This window comes from Mustela lutreola, chromosome 3, assembly GCF_030435805.1.
Source record: "Mustela lutreola isolate mMusLut2 chromosome 3, mMusLut2.pri, whole genome shotgun sequence".
Classification (NCBI taxonomy): domain Eukaryota; kingdom Metazoa; phylum Chordata; class Mammalia; order Carnivora; family Mustelidae; genus Mustela; species Mustela lutreola.
Genome location: NC_081292.1, coordinates 10,973,152 through 10,990,184, shown reverse-complemented (window position 1 = coordinate 10,990,184; position 17,033 = coordinate 10,973,152). Strand labels below are relative to the sequence as shown.

At 47.6% G+C, this 17,033-nt stretch overlaps 1 protein-coding gene across 2 annotated transcripts in view; it reads right to left on the bottom strand.

Moving 5' to 3' along the window:
* Positions 1–17,033, bottom strand: part of ASAP1 (ArfGAP with SH3 domain, ankyrin repeat and PH domain 1) — a 354,818-nt gene that overhangs the window by 311,123 nt on the left and 26,662 nt on the right. For both annotated transcript variants that reach the window (XM_059165613.1, XM_059165612.1), the window contains exon 2: positions 7,019–7,104. In XM_059165613.1, coding sequence (XP_059021596.1) covers positions 7,019–7,077 — 59 coding nt within the window. In that variant the 5' untranslated portion in view covers positions 7,078–7,104. The remainder of the gene's footprint in view (positions 1–7,018; positions 7,105–17,033) is intronic.

The window sequence follows — 17,033 nt, the reverse complement described above, 5'->3', positions numbered from 1 at the left end:
TAAAAATTCTAAAAAGATTTTATCTATTCACTTAGAGAGAGAGCAAGCAAGAGAGAGCACAAGCAGGGGGAGGGGCAAAAGCAGAGAGAGAAGCAGTCTCCCCACCGAGCAGGGAGTCTGAAGCAAGGCACAATCCCAGGACCCCGAGACTATGACCTGAGTGAACCAAATGAGCCACCCAGGCGCCCCTTAAATAAATTTATATAATACATATGCATGTATTTTAAAGCATTCACCAGTACCAGCCAGAGGAAACACATCTGCCTCATGGCTTAGTAAAAAGGGCTTTGGAGGTTCACAGTCTGGGTGGGGCTCCTCAGGGGGAGGGAATACAAAGGTAAGACACAAAGGCGTGGTCAAAAGCCTGACCTGCAATCACACCTCCTCACAGGGGCCTTATGTGACAGTCCCAGGCCAAAAGGGACCCTCTGGAGGGGGGTCGAATTGTTCGACCACTCAGAGTCCTCACCAATAGCTCTGCACCTAGCTGATCATCAGAACTTTCTGCAAAGACTTCACCCCACGAGGTTCTGATTCCATACATCTCGGGGGGGCTTTATTTTTACAGGGTTCTGCAGGGGAACCAGAGCTGGGAGCCCCATTCTACAGAACTTACATTAGCCTTATATTGTGCTTTATCTTTTTTTTTTTTTTAAGATTTTATTTATTTAACAGAGAGAGATGACAAGTAGGCACAGAGAGAGAGAAAGAGAGAGAGGAGAGAGAAAGAGAGAGAGGAGGAGGAAGCAGGCTCCCTGCCGAGCAGAGAGCCCAATGCGGGACTCGATCCCAGAACTCCGAGATCATGACCTGAGCCGAAGGCAGTGGCTCAACCCACCAAGCCACCCAGGCGCCCTATTATGCTTTATCTTTTAATGAGTCTGCTAGTCCCATCTTTGCATCTGGTTTGCAAACTCCTTGGCGGGGTGTGTGTGTGTGTGTGTGTGTGTGTGACTGTGCCTTATCTCAATCCTAAGAATCAAAATCACTTGTGGAACTTTTAAGATTGCAGATGCCCCGGATCTACCACACATCTCTTGTCAGCATCTCCAAGCATCTGTATTCTTTTAAAAGCCCTCACAAGGGTTTCTGAGCACAGTCCGAGACTGAGACCTACTGCTCTGCATCCTAAGAGTGTTTGATCTAGACGCTGCCCCACATCGGCTAAGCGACCAACAGAATGTGGCCCCTCTATAAGTATCTAGAAGGGAAAACGTGTATGTTTCATCTGTGTTACCAATTCTAAATATTTCACTAGGAGTGTTTTGCACATGATTTAAAGCAAATGATAAATAAAAACAACAATTAGCAGTTGGCGGGTACCTAACATATGCCAGGTGCTCATCACAGGCTCCCTCTATGTGATCCCACTGAATTCTCAACCCCATGTCTGAAGACAGTACTGTGAATGGTCTCCAACTCACAGAGGAGGAAACCCAAGCAGAGAAATTAACTCACTGCCTCAAAAGTAAAAAAAAATTTTTACATGACATTTAGATTATAAGCCATCTCCTAACTTTAGAAAAGTGATCATGATCTTTTTAACGGCTACATTTTCAGTGTTTTATCCTAATTTTTTCCATCATTTTGCCCTAATATGTTCATTCATTTCTCATTGTAGGGCAGGTTTTTTGTCTTGTTTGCAACTGTTCACCATTTTAAATGTACACCTTTGTGCAAGGGCGTATTTTCCATATTTGGAAAGGTTATAGGGAAATGTTCGGAGGAATGATGTTAAATACTAACCAAAAGTCTCCACGGACATGTGCTGAAATGACCTGGGCAAGTCCTCTCTCAGGGAGATGCTATGTGTCTCGGCATAGTCCCCACGCATGTGCACCAAATGGCCCCTAAGGGCCAGGTGCTCTTGCGGAACACTTGGCAGATTTGATCCCACCTGGTCCTCACAAGATCCCCCAGGGTGAGGTTTAGATGGGACGCCTGAGGCAGAGAAAGGTGGAGAAATGTTCCCAGGCTCAGAAAACCAGCAAGAGCAGAGCCGGGTTAGGAACTCACAGTTCTCACCATCAGGCCATGCCTTCAGGTCAAGGCAGGTGTCCCCGTGATTCCTTCATCAGTCACCCCAAGAAGCAAAAACAAATGAGAGTGGCAGGAAGGAGACCTGCCCATCCCCTGGGACCACACAAGCCTCTCCCTGTAAGTGTACAATGAAAAGGTCGGCTTCACTTCCTGGCACAAAATCCAAAATCGCTGGCTCCGAGGAATACAGCCTTGCTGACTGCAGGGCTCCCACCCTCTGGATGCCGAGAGAGAGTGAAGAAGGGGAAGATAATGACACTTACTCCAGGTCCCCTTGTCGGTGCTCTGCGTCACTATGTAGACGCATTATAAGTTGAACTGTGTACCTCCCCCACCCAATGTCGACATCCAGGAGTCAGGTCCCCATGAATGTGAGTTTCTTTGGGTCTTTGCAGATACAGTTAAGATGTAAATTATGATGAGGTCACACTGGAGTAGGGCAGGCCCTTATTCCAATATGACTGGTGTCCTCATAAGAAAGAAGAGAGACACAGGGGAAAGGCTGCTTGACAAGAGAAGTGGAGACCAGAGGCTGAGGCTACAAGCCAAGGGACAGCAAGCAGTGTAGACCTGAGGCTACAGCAAGGGACAGCAAGCAGTGCAGACCTGAGGCTATAGCAAGGGACAGCAAGCAGTGCCAGCAAATTCCAGGAGTTGAGAAGAGGCAAGGGGAGATGCCGCCTTCAGGTGTCAAAGACGGTGCAGCCCTGGCGACACCTTGATCTCAGACTTCAAGCCTCCAGAATAGTGAAACAACGCGTTTCCACTGTTTTAATCGCCAGACCAGGAGTACTTTGTGACAGAAGCCATAGGGAGGAACGCGACATTGTCTAGCCTTTCGGGTCTAGCAAGACAGAAGCTACGTTTTGTTCGTCTTGGTATCCCAGCAACCACCTGTCCTTGGCACACTGTAGGTGCTCAGAATGTGCTTGCTGAGTGAGCAAGCGAAAAAATTAAGGAGGTATAAACTCAGTAGGAGAAGGGACAGTGTCTTTTATTGCTATTAGGAGACCAGAGCAAATAAGGTGCTCAATGAATTTTATAGAATGAATGAACTTCTTTAAATGAACAAATGATAAGCTCAGGAAGGCTTTCCAGTGGGTCTTATCGACCTGTGTCCCCAGGATTCAGCCTACAGCCTGGCACACAGTAGCTGCCCAATAAATTCTGAAGGACGGAAGAAAAAAAGGGAAGGGGGGGTGAGATTCAAGACCAGAAACACCATTTCCCAATCCTCGTCCAGGTGACTCCTTCCTCCCTTTACGCATCTAACCGAGGAATGGCCAAGGCCATGAAATCACCCGGAGATGTTCAAGCAGCCACAATGCTACCAGTGGGACTTTCACAGGGAACTCGAAGGCTGTTGTTCTGAAATGCATTTCTCTTTCTTTTACATCCAGAAATCATCAGGCTTTCCAACCCTTCCAACAATGTAAGAAATGCAGGGCAGAGTTAAGAGGTCAGCGCCTCTGCGTTCAGCCCAAGGGACACACTTCCCGTCCATGCACAGCCTTCATTCCTGACCCCTGCCCTGTGGCCAAAAAGGGACATCAGCTGGGCTCAGGGAAATTCAATTTGGGTGACAGCTGGCGGCATGATAATAACGGGGCATCTGCCTTGACCCTTTGGAAAAGCAAAGGCAGGGGTGGGGGAATGGGGTTGTCAGAGGTTTCTCCAGGGCTTGGTTTAGGAGGGTCTAGAGTTTCCATTCGTTAGTTTCTACACATGGACAAAAACCCTGGAAATAAGGCCCGCTGATTTCTACTGCTGGCTCAGAATTCAATTCCACTTCCGGGTGCTGTCCTGGTAGTACTTGGGGTGGAAAAAGAGGAAGCACATTGTCCTTTTTTCCCCTGGACTTGAGCTTTCCCAGGGGCGGTAACTGCCCCGTGGTGAGGTGTGATTCTACTCATTTGTTAGCACCTACATTTGTATTAATAACCAGACAAACCAAGCAGGAGGTCCCTAGACTTATGTCTCAATACATGAAGAAAGTCTCTGGTCCTTGTGGGTTCCCCTTCGTATGTACTAAACTCCAAGCTCCAACTCTTATCTGCTCCGTGAAGAAGGAGAGCTGACCCCTTCTCAGTGCTGGGTAGCCAAGAACGCAGTGAGGGCTTTCTGTTTTCAGATGGAGCCCTCATGCAATCAGCGAACCCAGGGATGCTGGATCCCTTCTCCCCATCAAAGGAGTCTGTTGAGATGGGCAGCTACGTTCTGTTGGCAGCACAGACTTGCATGGATTAGCTGATATGCCCCGTCCTGGGGTCCCAGATATTCCCGCCCTCAGCCTAACCCTGTGGCTGTCGATCTGTATGGGATCTGCCTCTTTCCTTTTCCTCTGAGTGGAAAGCCCCATGAGGACCGGTTGTGCCTGCTGCCTGCACCTTTGTAACCCAAGCCCCCTGGCCCAGGTCCTTCCACCAAAGTCACAAGCAACTGATCCACATGTTATACGAAAGAGCCAACCAGCCAACAAACAAATACAAAGAAACAAAGGCGGTGGACCTCATGCTACAGTGAAGAAAGCACAAGCTTTGATGTGTTCTAATTGAAATAGAGTATAAATACATAAAATGATCAGAGTCATAGGTGTGCCACTGAAGGAATGTTTACACCTGTGTCACCAGCTTCTAGACTGGGGGACAGAACACTTCAGAACCCTAGCAGGGGCCTTGTGCTCCCTTCCCATCATGACCCCCCTCCCAGATGGAAAGCCTTTAACCTGCCAGCGGCAGGAGCCCTGACAAGTTACCTAGCCTCGCTGACTCTTCACCTTGGGAAAAGAACACTTGCCATTCTGTGAGGATTTCATTTTTTAAATGTGTGTGCAGTGCCTGGCAAAATCCAGTGGTACAATATAGCAGCCATAGTCATGGAAGTACCAGTAGCAGGAACAGCAGCGGAAGTAACAGTAGAACTAGTCCAGATAGGTAGTCGTAACAGCAGACGTGGTCGTGGTGGTAAGAGAAATAGTACTGTTGATAGCAGAAGCAGTCAGAGTGGGAAGGGCTAACACTTAGCACTTATCATGTCCTAAGTTAAGGCTCTACCTTAACTGATCTAATGCTTAAGGCAACCCTTACAGGGATGTACAAAATGGCATTTTACTGAGGCCCACAAATGTAGTTTTCCTGAGGTCGTGCAACTACAGGGCATGGATCTGGGGGTCAAACACCAGCCGCCTGGCCACAGAGCCCCTCCCCTTAAAAACAATTTTCCAGGAACTCCTTGCTTGGCAAAGCAAGGTTTGTCCTCCATTATCTGCTCTCTTCCTTGTCTATAAGAACAACTCTGAATTTTGGTAAGCACATGGTCTCATAGAATAAAGACCACATTTTTCAGCCTTCTTGTAGCTGTGCATAGGCTAAATTCTGGCCTACAGAAGTAGAAACAGCAGGTGCAATACCCAGAAGTATCCTTAAAGGGAGGTAGCCTGCCTTTCTTCTTTTCCTGCCTTCTTTCTGCTGGTAGATGTGATGGCTGGAGCAGCAGCAGCTACACTGGACCATGAGGTGACTTGGGATTGGAGGCCTACATGGCAGAGAAACAAGAGCGAGTGCCTGGGTCTCCCAGAGACTGCTGTGGCAGGCCTGTATGACTTGTGTCTGAACATTCAGGTTAAGAGAGAAATATACCTCTATTTTCTTTAAGCCAATGTTCATTTAAATTTTACATCATCCAGAGCAAAATGTAATTCTAAATAATGCACTGGGTTTTACAATTATAATTAATGTCACCCAAAAAAAAAAAGACACCCACAAAACTATGACTTTTGTGTTGGACTTATGACTTAAAAAACAAAACAAAATAAAACATGACTTAGGGTATTCCTCTAACAGACAAACTAGGAAAATAATCATACAAAGTCTCATTTATCCCAAAGGCAGTAACAGTTCCTTGTTAGTTCATGTTGGATCACATCAAAGCCTCTCGGGTTGGCCTCCCTACCTCCAGCCTCTCCCATTCATTCAGTACACTTTCGCTGGTCTAATGATACTTAAAAACAATTTCTATCCTAAAACTTGAAATAATTACAATGCTCTATATGTGCCTACTTTACACAAGACAATTTATTTTCTATTTTTTTCTAGGCTGCACACAAAAATATAAAACATAAATATTGGGATTTCCCTTTCAGAGATAGGAAAATGGAAGAAACAGAGAAGGTCAGTGACTTGCCTGAGGTCACACAGCAAGCTGGTGGCAAGGCCAGAATTCTATCACTCCCTCCAGCACCCATGCTCTTTCCACTACACGAAGCTGATTTCTGGGAAACCCCAGTCACAGCAGACTGACCCTAGGTCAAGTTACGCTGACAAGTTTAAGATTCTCAGACTCACTGACTTTTCTGTCATCTTCTGGTCCAGTCTAATTTTCAACATCCTCTAACACAAACCCCCACCCATTGAGGTCAGACTGCATGGACTCTATCACATGCCATTATCCCAGGCCTCAGTATTCCCAGCTGCAAAACGGGGCAAATTATACCTCCACCAAGAAGGAACATGGCATAGAGGGAAAAGGCAGGAGATCTGGAATCAGGTAAAACAGACTTCAAATGCAGCTGGGTATGATCTTTACCTGTACAATGAATATAGTAATTCCTCCATGGGATTGTTACTTGGACTGAATGAGATCCTGTTTCTAAGAGTCGCTCAGCTAAAACAGCACCTACTGTGGATGGTGTCATCTTCGTTGCTATTCCTGACTTCATTCTGAAACCACCCCCCTGCCACCTTGCCTTCTGCCCAAAGGACACAGGTGATGTGACAACAGGAAGCACTTTGAGAAGTCTACAACCCTACAAATGCCACATGTTGGTTTGCCACTAATATTCACACCCACAATGTCTTTGTCAGATTCTAGTCTGCAGTTTGATCAAATTTTGAATTTCAACCCCTCCCCCGTCCCCCAAATAATCCCTCTGCATTTCCCAGGCTGGGCTCTCTAGACAGGATGGACTATGGCCACTCACCGATTCCATAGTGAATCTCTTGACGAAAAACTGGAGAGCCTGGAGGCTGAAGATCTCATGTCTCAGCCGTCACATCAGAGAATTACCTGGATGGGGGCAGGAGAAAAGGTGACAAGCGTCATCCGGTGGGAATGGGCAGAAGACATGATCTCAAAGCAACATGGGGTTTCATCTGGAGGTTGGCATCCTTGTGAGGAATGTTCTGACACCACCGAGTGGCTGTCCAGGAATGGGAAGGAAAACAGCCAGCAAACTACCGCTTTAGCGATCCACCTTGGGTCTGGTGTCTCTATCCTCCTATCTATGCAAGTGCTCAGGGATCCTTCGTGCGTTCTATTTCTAGCTCTACAGTCAAGAGCAATTTACAAGTCATTAACTTCTCTAAACATGAAATCAAAGTGTGCTCACAGGTGCAACAGACAGACCCATGCAGCTCTGTGCCTATGGGAAAACAGAGGCTCTCCCCCACCCCCTGTTGGCCAAGGGGACCAGCCCAGGAAGGAGGGAGAGCTGTATGAATACACATATTTCAGGACAGCCCCTCTGAACATGAGAGAGGATTTTAATTAATTCATGCATACCGAAGCTTAATTGCTGAGTGCACAGAGTACAGGAAGTCTGGGATAAAAGGTGTTATATAAGGGAATGGCTTCAATATTTGCAGAATGGAGGGGAAACAGAGGTGAGGAGTGAAAACAAGATGAGCCAAGGGATCCACTGGATCCTTCTCCAGGGAACACTAGCTCGCAGTGGCACCTCCTTCTGGGGCCAGAACCCAGGGGACACTCTTGACCCACCATCTTCCTTTCCTACAACCAGTCCATCCCAAGTCCTGTCTCATCTACTCCCTGAAGACCTCTCAACACCTCTCTTTCTCTCCATCCCCCCGACACAGCCCTGGACCACGCCTCTACCTTTCCCACCTGGGCTTCCTCCCTGGTCTCTTCTCACCACCATTTCTCCCTCTGAAATCTGGTCCCCCACACTGAAGTCAGAATCACTTTCCCTTTTTATCTTTTATTGTGGAGAATTCTGTAGACACAAAAATAGAGAAGAGTATCCTGAACGCCACAAACCCACTGCCCAGCCCCGATCACTGCTGACTTCAAATCAATCTTTCCTCTCCCAACATTATTGTTACAAAGCAAATAATCCTACCATTTCGGTCATAAATGGAACAGCACGTATCTATAAGACCAGGTCTTTTACAAAAAATATAATAGCAATACCATTCCCACACCTGAAATGATTGTATAATTCCCTGAAATCATCAAAGATTCAATGTTCAGATTTCTAATAGTCCCATAAATGTCAAAGTGTTTTTTGAAACAACTGTTTTTAGAATCCAGACCAAAATAAGCTCTCTGCCTTATAACTGGCTGATATGCAGAATGAAAAATTTAAAACCAGTCTGATTGTGTCACCAACTACCCCCCACCCCACCTCTCCACCCTCAGCTGAACATCTTCAAAGGCTTCTCAGTGCTTTAGGATAAAACCCAAGTCATAGAACATGGTCTGACCCTTGTCCATCTCTCTGGCCTCATCTTGTCCACTCAGGCTCACTGCTACAGGCATATGGCCTTCTTTCAGATTCAGGAACTTGCCACGGTCCTTCTCTCCTAGGTCCTGTGCCTATACTGTTGCCTCTGCCTGTAAGGCTTCCTCACATACCATCTTTGCCTGGCTAACTCCTGTACTTTCTCAAGTCTTACTTCTTCAGGGAAACTCTTCTTGCTCCTCCAGATTGGATCATGGCATGTATTTTAGTTTTCACTCATAACTATGCATTCATAAATGTGAATGTTGATTCACTGATCTAATGATCATTGATATGATTCAATTGTAAGCAAGGTGAGCACAAGACTGTGTTAGGACTTCCTCACTGGTGTATCCCCAGCACCAACTACATAGTGCCCATCACGATATTAACAGATAGTTGTTGAATAAATGATCAAACCGCTTCCTTCAAACTAAAAGGCCATACTAATTGAGTAAATTTTCTTGAACCTTTGAATTACACATTCAAATTAGAAGGAGAATTGACAATCTCATCCTAAAATTCATGGATGGACTCCGGAAAGCTGAGATGATCTTTAAAAAGAAGGGCAGTGTTGGAGGAGTCCTAGTTCCTGATTTCAAAACCTCCCACAAAGCTGTAGTCGTCAAAACAGTGGTGCCTGAATAAGAATAAATGTACGCCTTCCCCCAGAGTCACAGACAGTGACCTTCCTGTAATGCTCACCTTCTGATCCCATCTTACTGAGTACACGACTTGGGCCCTGCTATTTGCACAAATAACCAGGGCTCCGCCCAGGCCATTCCTCCATGCACTGTCCCTCTGCTTCCCTTGCTCACCCAAGTGTGGAAGCTGACACAAGGTACAGATGGGGCCACTGCTCCTACTTCATTCCCCCTGACTTTGAATTACACGTCGGTGCCCTTCGCCATGTGCCTTTATAGTCCTGCCCACGAGAGCACTGTGTTCCTCTTCCCCACCAGATTCTGGACTCGACCATGGACTTATTTAAGCTGTGGACTATAGATGGAAATGACAGGTAGGGTCCCAAGTCTGTCACTCCTGTGATGTGCCCTGAAAGGAATAGGTTTCCCTGGTACCTGCCAGCTGCTACCTCTCAGTCCGGACTGCAGACGGCTGACACAGGGAGCAGATCTGGACCCAACCAGGAGTCTACCCTGAGCAGGCTGAACCCAACCTAGATCACCCAAGCCACAGACCCACAGACGCATGAGCATGAAGAAAAACGTCTGTTGTCGCACAAGATACTGCAATTCTGATTTTTTTTTTTTTTAGTTTTGTAAAATCTGACTAATACACATGGAATTACTAATTTATGGATACCAATGAGGATCAATACAGTTTGGAAAAAAACAAAGCCATGCATGTGGATAGCACCGATAACTGCAAAGAATACGTCCTTACAGAAGACCTCCTTGGTGCCAACCTGACCCTCACACTGATCCTGTAAGGTAGGCAACACTGGGTCGGCTTTGCAGATGAGAAAACTGAGGCTTGGAGATATGAAATAATGTGTCCAAGACAGTGTGTGGCGGAACTGGGACTCCAACCCAGGTTGTCTGACTGAAAAAGTCCAAGCCAGGCTTCTCTTCCACAGAAAGTGTCTAGTAGATGCTCAAAGCAGCTACCTCATGAGCTCCTGGTCCACCAACCCACCTCCCTCCTTGTCCCACTTCTTCAGTGGGTCTTCAGGAGAGGCTTTGGGGAAAGAGTCAAGTGGTCACCAGGCTTCAAGCCCAGTGTGGCCAAGGTCCAGTCTGGCCCTGCCCCTGGTCAGTGAGCCTCCATGGCTCTCGGGTCCCTTGTTTGTAAAACAAGGCCTCTAACCCTAGCCTAGCCAACATCACTGGACTGGTGTGAACCTCCAGAGAGAAGGCGTGTGAAGGAGCTGTGTGAGGTGTGATACCAAAGTCACGTCCTGCTGCCCCGACTCGGAAACCACTCACACCCGCTTAGCGTCTACATGTATGGCAGGATCTCACCCAGGCTGTTTGGGGATCCACTTATGCTCTGAGCCTGTTTTTTCCCCCCAACAGAGATTCTCTCTTTCTAGTTATTCTTTCTTACCCAGGTAATCTGGGTCCATCATGAAAAATACTAAGGCATAAAACTAAAACCTGTTATTATCCTAACACCTAGAGATAAATACTGTTGGAATTTTAAGGCTATTTCTTTCCCGGGATTGGTTTTGTAAGGATGAAACAAATAATGCCTTTCAATTAACACGATTTCCTTAGAACTGGGGAACTACCAGTAATTTAAAAAATGCCACTTTATATTCTTTCATTTATTCAATCCTTCATTCAGTGATTTTTGTGTGTGTCTGTGTGCCCACCATGTGCCAGAGACTGCTCTCACTGCCCGAATTCAGAGCCAAGAGCAAAAGAGAGTTCATGATCTCAAGCAGCAAACATTCATTTATTCATTATTTTATAATTCAACAAACAGAGTGAGCCTACTATATATTGGGAACTTGCTAATAAAAATTATAACAGCATCTTCTTTGCTAGACACTATACTCTAACAGCCTCGCTTACTAATACAAGGCAGTCCTTAAAACAAATGCATCTGGGTTAGAACACAGAATATGCTCTTTGACGAGTTATTTGTATCTCCTCATGCTACAGTTTCCTCTTAATGTTGGGATAACTGAAGTCCTATGTCATACAATCATGACGAGAACCAGCAAAAGGCACTGAGTAAAATGCTTGGTTCCCAGCATCGGATGAATGAATGGGAACGAGCAGTGGGAGCCCTGATATCATGGTCTCTTTAATGCTCTCAGTCATCCTACAAGAAGGTGAAACTCAGAGGTTAAGGAACTTGTCCAAGGTTATGCAGGTTCCCTCTTAGGCACCTGGAGCTCAGTTCCATGAGGGACCTTCGGAGAGATGTAGGGAACACACCGCAGGACTGCCATGCTGGATTAGGGAAGCCGGGGCATTTCTGCACCAACTCCCATGTCTCACTGGCCCAGCACAGCCGAGGGGGGTGGGGGCTGAGGCAGACATATAAGAAGCCCTCCGTGGGAACAGACACTTGCCTGCAACGCCTTCCAGGGTGGGCTCAAAGATCCGAGCAGGAAACACACAGCACCTACAGACAGGTGTTCGACAAATACATGAACGCTGCTATCAACCCCCGTGCTCTTCTTTACAACCTCTCATTTCCAGTTGCCACCAGCGATGGGAGACTGAAAGCGCGACCTGCTCGAGTGAACCAGAATTCATTACCATGGAGCGTCACACCTACCACCGCCCGTGTTTCCTGCCTCTATGGAAATTCTATCCTGTGACTTACAGGATGTCAGTGGGGACAGCAACTTCTGCATGCCATGCAGGAATAAGTGACATAATTCACTTGGTACATAAACCCCTCTTTATTGCCAATCCCCAAATAGGTGGTGAATTTTATTCAACAGCAGTGACTGTGCGGATATTGGGATGTGTATCCTTTTATAGAGGATGTTATGAACTCCTGAGTCATCCACAGCTGGCTACAGCTTGGACAATGTCTTTTTTTTTCCCCCATAACATCACAGTAAACACTTGGTCTGTTTACTGATGAGATTCCTTCCTGGTCTATGGAAACTGTACTTGGAAAATCTAGGAAAACAGCCTGAATACATAGGATTTCTGCCAATCCTCCTCTCATCTATCAGAAGCCCAATTCGTCCAGTCCCGCTTGAAATTCCCTCTCTTCCAAAAGGCTTCCTCCAGCAATCTTGCCATGCTGGACTCTCAGGGCACTTAACGGTAGCAACAGTGACCCCTACTGGGCACTGTCTTGGAGCCAGACCCATCCCAGGCACGTTAGCCACCCCATTCAATCCTCTCCCTAATCCCACAAGGAACTGTGATGGTCTCGATTTTACAGATAAGAAAACTGAGGCTCACAGCACTTAGGTAGCATATGGTCACACAGGTACCTGGTGGTGGCATATGTAGGATTCAAACTTGGAAGAGCTTAACTTCCAAGCTCAGGGCTTTGCTCACTATGCTACCTGAAACTGTATAAATTAACACTGAATATACCCCATTATTATTTCCTGATCGTTTCAACTAGGTAAGTCAAACCTCCTCTCCTGCCCCACTTGCTGAAAGGTGAATGCTGGGGCCACCATGAGCTGGTCATGGGGATTCCGTACTAATTGTTAAGTCTCTCAGTTTCCATATACACTAGCAAGCAACAAGTCCTGCCTCCTTAGCTGCCCCAAGGGGCCCCAAGTCAGGCCCCTGTGGCCTCTCAGGCCTCGTAACTCTGGACTGTCGCTCATCCATCTTCCCGCTGCTGCCAGCAGGTGTTTGGGCTGGGCCGCTCCAACTGACTCTGCCGAGGACTACTCGTTCAAGTAGTATACAGAAGAAAGCAGATGAAGGCGCCTTGGTGGCTCAGTTGGTTAAGCGTCTGCATTCAGTTCAGGTCATGATCCCAGGGTTCAGGGACTGAGTCCTACCTCGGGCTCCTTGCTCAGTGGGTGTCTGCTTCTCCATCCCTCTCTGCCCTTCAGCCCAACTAATTCTCTCTCACACATAAATAAATAAAATCTTACACAACAACAAATAAGGAAGCAGATAAGACTCTGTGGAAGTCCATGCCAAGAAAGTTCGAGGTGCTCTGCCTAACAATGCTGACGCCTCCAGACCCCAGCCTGGGCCCCATCCGCTGCCTCACGTGCTGCTTAAAACAACAACCAAAGCTGGTTTGGGTCTCTCCTGTCCAAAGAAGAGGACAGAGAAGGGCCCACGATCTGAAAGGTCTTGTTAGATTGTAAATTTATGATGACCGTGACCATGTAACTTACCTCCTATGCCCTGAGGGCACTGAACAGGACAGTAGGGTAGGGAAAGTCAAGGTAGGCTGAGCTCATGGTCCAATGAGGCAGATAGGACAGGGATAGAAAAAAGACAGAATGAACGCTCACAGGCAGTCTCCTCTGGGTGTGAACACAATGTCATAGGACCTGCCTCACAAACATTTACTAAGTGCGGACCGCGCGCTCTTTCCCATTGGTCAGAGCTTCTGTAAGGAGACTCATCTGTTGGGGAAATGCGTCCATCCATCCATCCATCCATCCAACCACCAATTCGTTTATTGAAAATATATTTGTTATGCTAAATGTCAAGGAGATAACGACGGCTAGCGAAATAGCTGTGGTCTCTGCTTTAAGCCCGTGTCCAGAGAATGAGACCTTAATGAAATAAGCCCACAGGGGAGGAGAGAGAGGAAGAAGTACTGCGTACCAGAGAAATCTACACACTACAAGTGAATCAGGATCCTCCACATTTTAAAAAGCTGCATCCTGAAAATTCCATGCACCTTAAAGTAAGTGAACACCAGCCAGCCAGTCCCAGGGAGCCATGGAGAGAACAATGAAGAAACCTTGGAAGCCACATGCTGGGAGGCCAGCAAGGCTCATTCCCTGGCCACCACCCACGCCTCGCACCAGCAAAAGCAGGCAGAGCTCAGCCCGTGCCTCCACCAAATGACACTTCTCCTTCAGGGTGCCCTGGGAAGAACAGCAAATGTGGAATGCGTGGGTGCCTGGGATTTGTTGTGCCACCAACTGTTTTAATAGCGTGACTGAGGTCCTTTCAAACAATTTGGTGTTTACTCTCAGTGAGCACGCAGGGTGCACAGCCATCTGGGTGGCTGCTCCCCTGTTCGCTGCAGAGAAGGGTGCAGCCAGCAGCCCAGCGCTTGGCAGGGGGAGAGGCTTTGCAAGCAGGGAAGAGAGGACAGCCCCCGGAGCAGAAAGACTTATATTCCAACCCTGGCTCTCCTACCCAACTGCTGTGTGACTTTGGACAATAAATTTTACTTCTCCCAGCTTGTGTCTTCTGGAAAATGGGGGTGGCAGTCGGCTGTCGCGTGCCCCCATGTGCAGCCCTGAAACCACAAGTCTGTTAACGGTCAAGGGCATCCTACCGTAAGCAACACGAGGACTTTCTGTCCAAGAGCTTGTTCTCTGCCATCCAGGGACAGGCTGGTAGTGCCAGGGGACCAACACTCCTGGGTATGGTCCCCAGACAAGGAAGTGAGAAGTGTCAGCACAGAGCCGATGTGTGATGGACAAAGTGCCATGACCACGACAACCTGCAACTTGCCACATGCCCACAGCCCAGCGTCCCGACCCGGAAGCTTCTCAGCAAGGCCAGCACCATGGACATGGTTCCTGCAGGTGGCCATCATGCTGTTGTCCCCTGCCTACGGTCAAGGCCTGGAAGTTGCTTTCTAGGAACAGCACCTCAGGGTCCCAGCCTTGCCCTGCCCAGGGGAAGAGGAACCAGGACGGGAAGGACTCTGCGTGGAAAGGTGTCCACCACCCCTCTCCCAGTAGGGAACCCCATTGCTAAGTGCTCACTAGACACCACGCAGGTTGTGTGTGGGTCCCCTAGACTCTTCCCCAGCCCTGAGTCCTGAGAAGGAAAACCGTCACTGGGATCCCCATCTTACAGTGCAACAGATGACACAGTAACTGAAAAGATAACACAGCTCAAATGTATCGATTGGTGCTTCCTACATGTATCAGACACCACACCAGCAAGAACTTTAATCTTTGCAACAACCCCAGGAGACAGGTATTATTATTGTTCTGTTTTACAAGGAAGGAAACAGGCTAATATGGGATGAGCATCTTGCTAGAGTTTTCCCAGCCTGTAAGTGGAATCTAGATCTGCCTGATTCCAGAAGCCTCTTCTTTCCTTTAAATCCCACCAGCCCTGCAGAGCAGCAGCAATCTCTGGAGAGAGGTCTCTGCTGTATGGATTTCTCCACCAGTGCTGGGACTAAAAAAAGACCTCTAACAAGCTGGCAAGACCAGCCTTGCCACGCAAGCGCACTCCTGACTCCCCCGAGAAGGTCGGATCCGCGTCAACCACCCAGCAACCCAGTTTAACAACACTGTTTGGGATTGCCTTATCCGTTCCCTTCTGGGACAGCCATATTTGCCCATTTTCCTATTTCTGAAACACAGTGTGTCTTAACTATAATGAAATTTAATGCGGCTTGGGTTCCAGGGTGGCTCGGTTGGTTAAGTGATCCTGGAGTCCCAGGATTGAGTCTGGCATCCGGCTCCCTGCTCACCAGGGAGTCTGCTTCTCCCTCTGCCCATTCCCCCTTCATGCTCTCTTTCTTTTCAAATAAATAAATAAAATCTTTGTCAGAGACAGCGAGAGGGAGAGCACGAGCAGGTGGTGGCAGAGGGAGAAGCAGGCTTCCCGCTGAGCAGGGAGCCCGATGTGGGGCTCCATCCCCGAACACCCAGATCATGACCTGAGCCGAAGGCAGACGCTTAACCCACTGAGCCACTCAGGCGCCCTTAAATAAATAAAATCTTTAAAAAGAAAGAAAGAAAGAAAGAAAGAAATTTAACGTGGCAGAGCTTCTATTTTCTCTTCCAACCCTGTGATGATGTCAAGAACACATGTTACAACTCAAGGCATCCCAGAATCAAGGAGAGAAAGTCCACCCAGGACAGGTTCCAATCCCATCTCATTAACACCCAGAACAGTCCTCAGAAGGCTGATAAATGAGCAGCCTAAATAGTCTCCTTCAGACCATGCACAGAATCCATCAAAGTGCACCTGGCCCGGCGTGGGGTCCCACCCCACAGCCTCCCATCTGCCCAGCTCGGACTCCATCCTACTCGCACTTCTACTAAGAAAGGGACGAGAATTCTTCCCTTGTTGGTCCACAGGTAACAAGAGCTAACGAATACCCATGATATTGTAAAACTGAAATAAATATTTATCTCTATCTTCCATTTTGCCACTCATTCATTCATTCATTCATTCCTACAACAGTTCAACAGTTGTCAGCAGATGCCTATCCAAGCTGGGCACCTTCCTCCCATGGAAGGCAGAAAGGTGAACTAACAGTCGCTAGCACCTGTGAAAACGGACATGGACGCAAAGCCCAGAAACAAAGCAGCTGATCAGACACAGAACGGCTTCACCAGGGGAGGTGGTGGCAGCATCAGGTTTCGAGGGATGAGTGGGGAGACAACAGACAGAAAAAACAGGAAGAGGGATTTTTAAGTGCAAGGAGCAGCAAGTTTGATGCCACAGCCTAAGATACAACTTCAGCGGGACACCTGTTTGCTGACCCCTCTGCCACGTGGAAGGCAGAGCGCTGACACCTGTCACAGCATGTGCCTGCTAAGCCGTGCTCCCAGGCACTCTGTGCCAGCGTGCTGAGCCAGGCCCTGCCCAGGGGGCCTGAGTTACTACGACCCCAGCCTCTTGCTCTAGGTTCTCAGCCCGCCTGCCCCTAAATATGGCTTGCATCCTGGGGATCTAGACAAATTCTCGGTACTGACAATATGCCTGCTCTAAAAGACTGAATATATATATATTCTTAAAGTATTTAATTGTGGTTTAAAAAATACCACATGCCATGGAGTTTACATCTTAACCATTTTTAACTGTATAGTTCTGTAGTGTTAAGTATATCCCCTTGACCACTGTTGTACAAC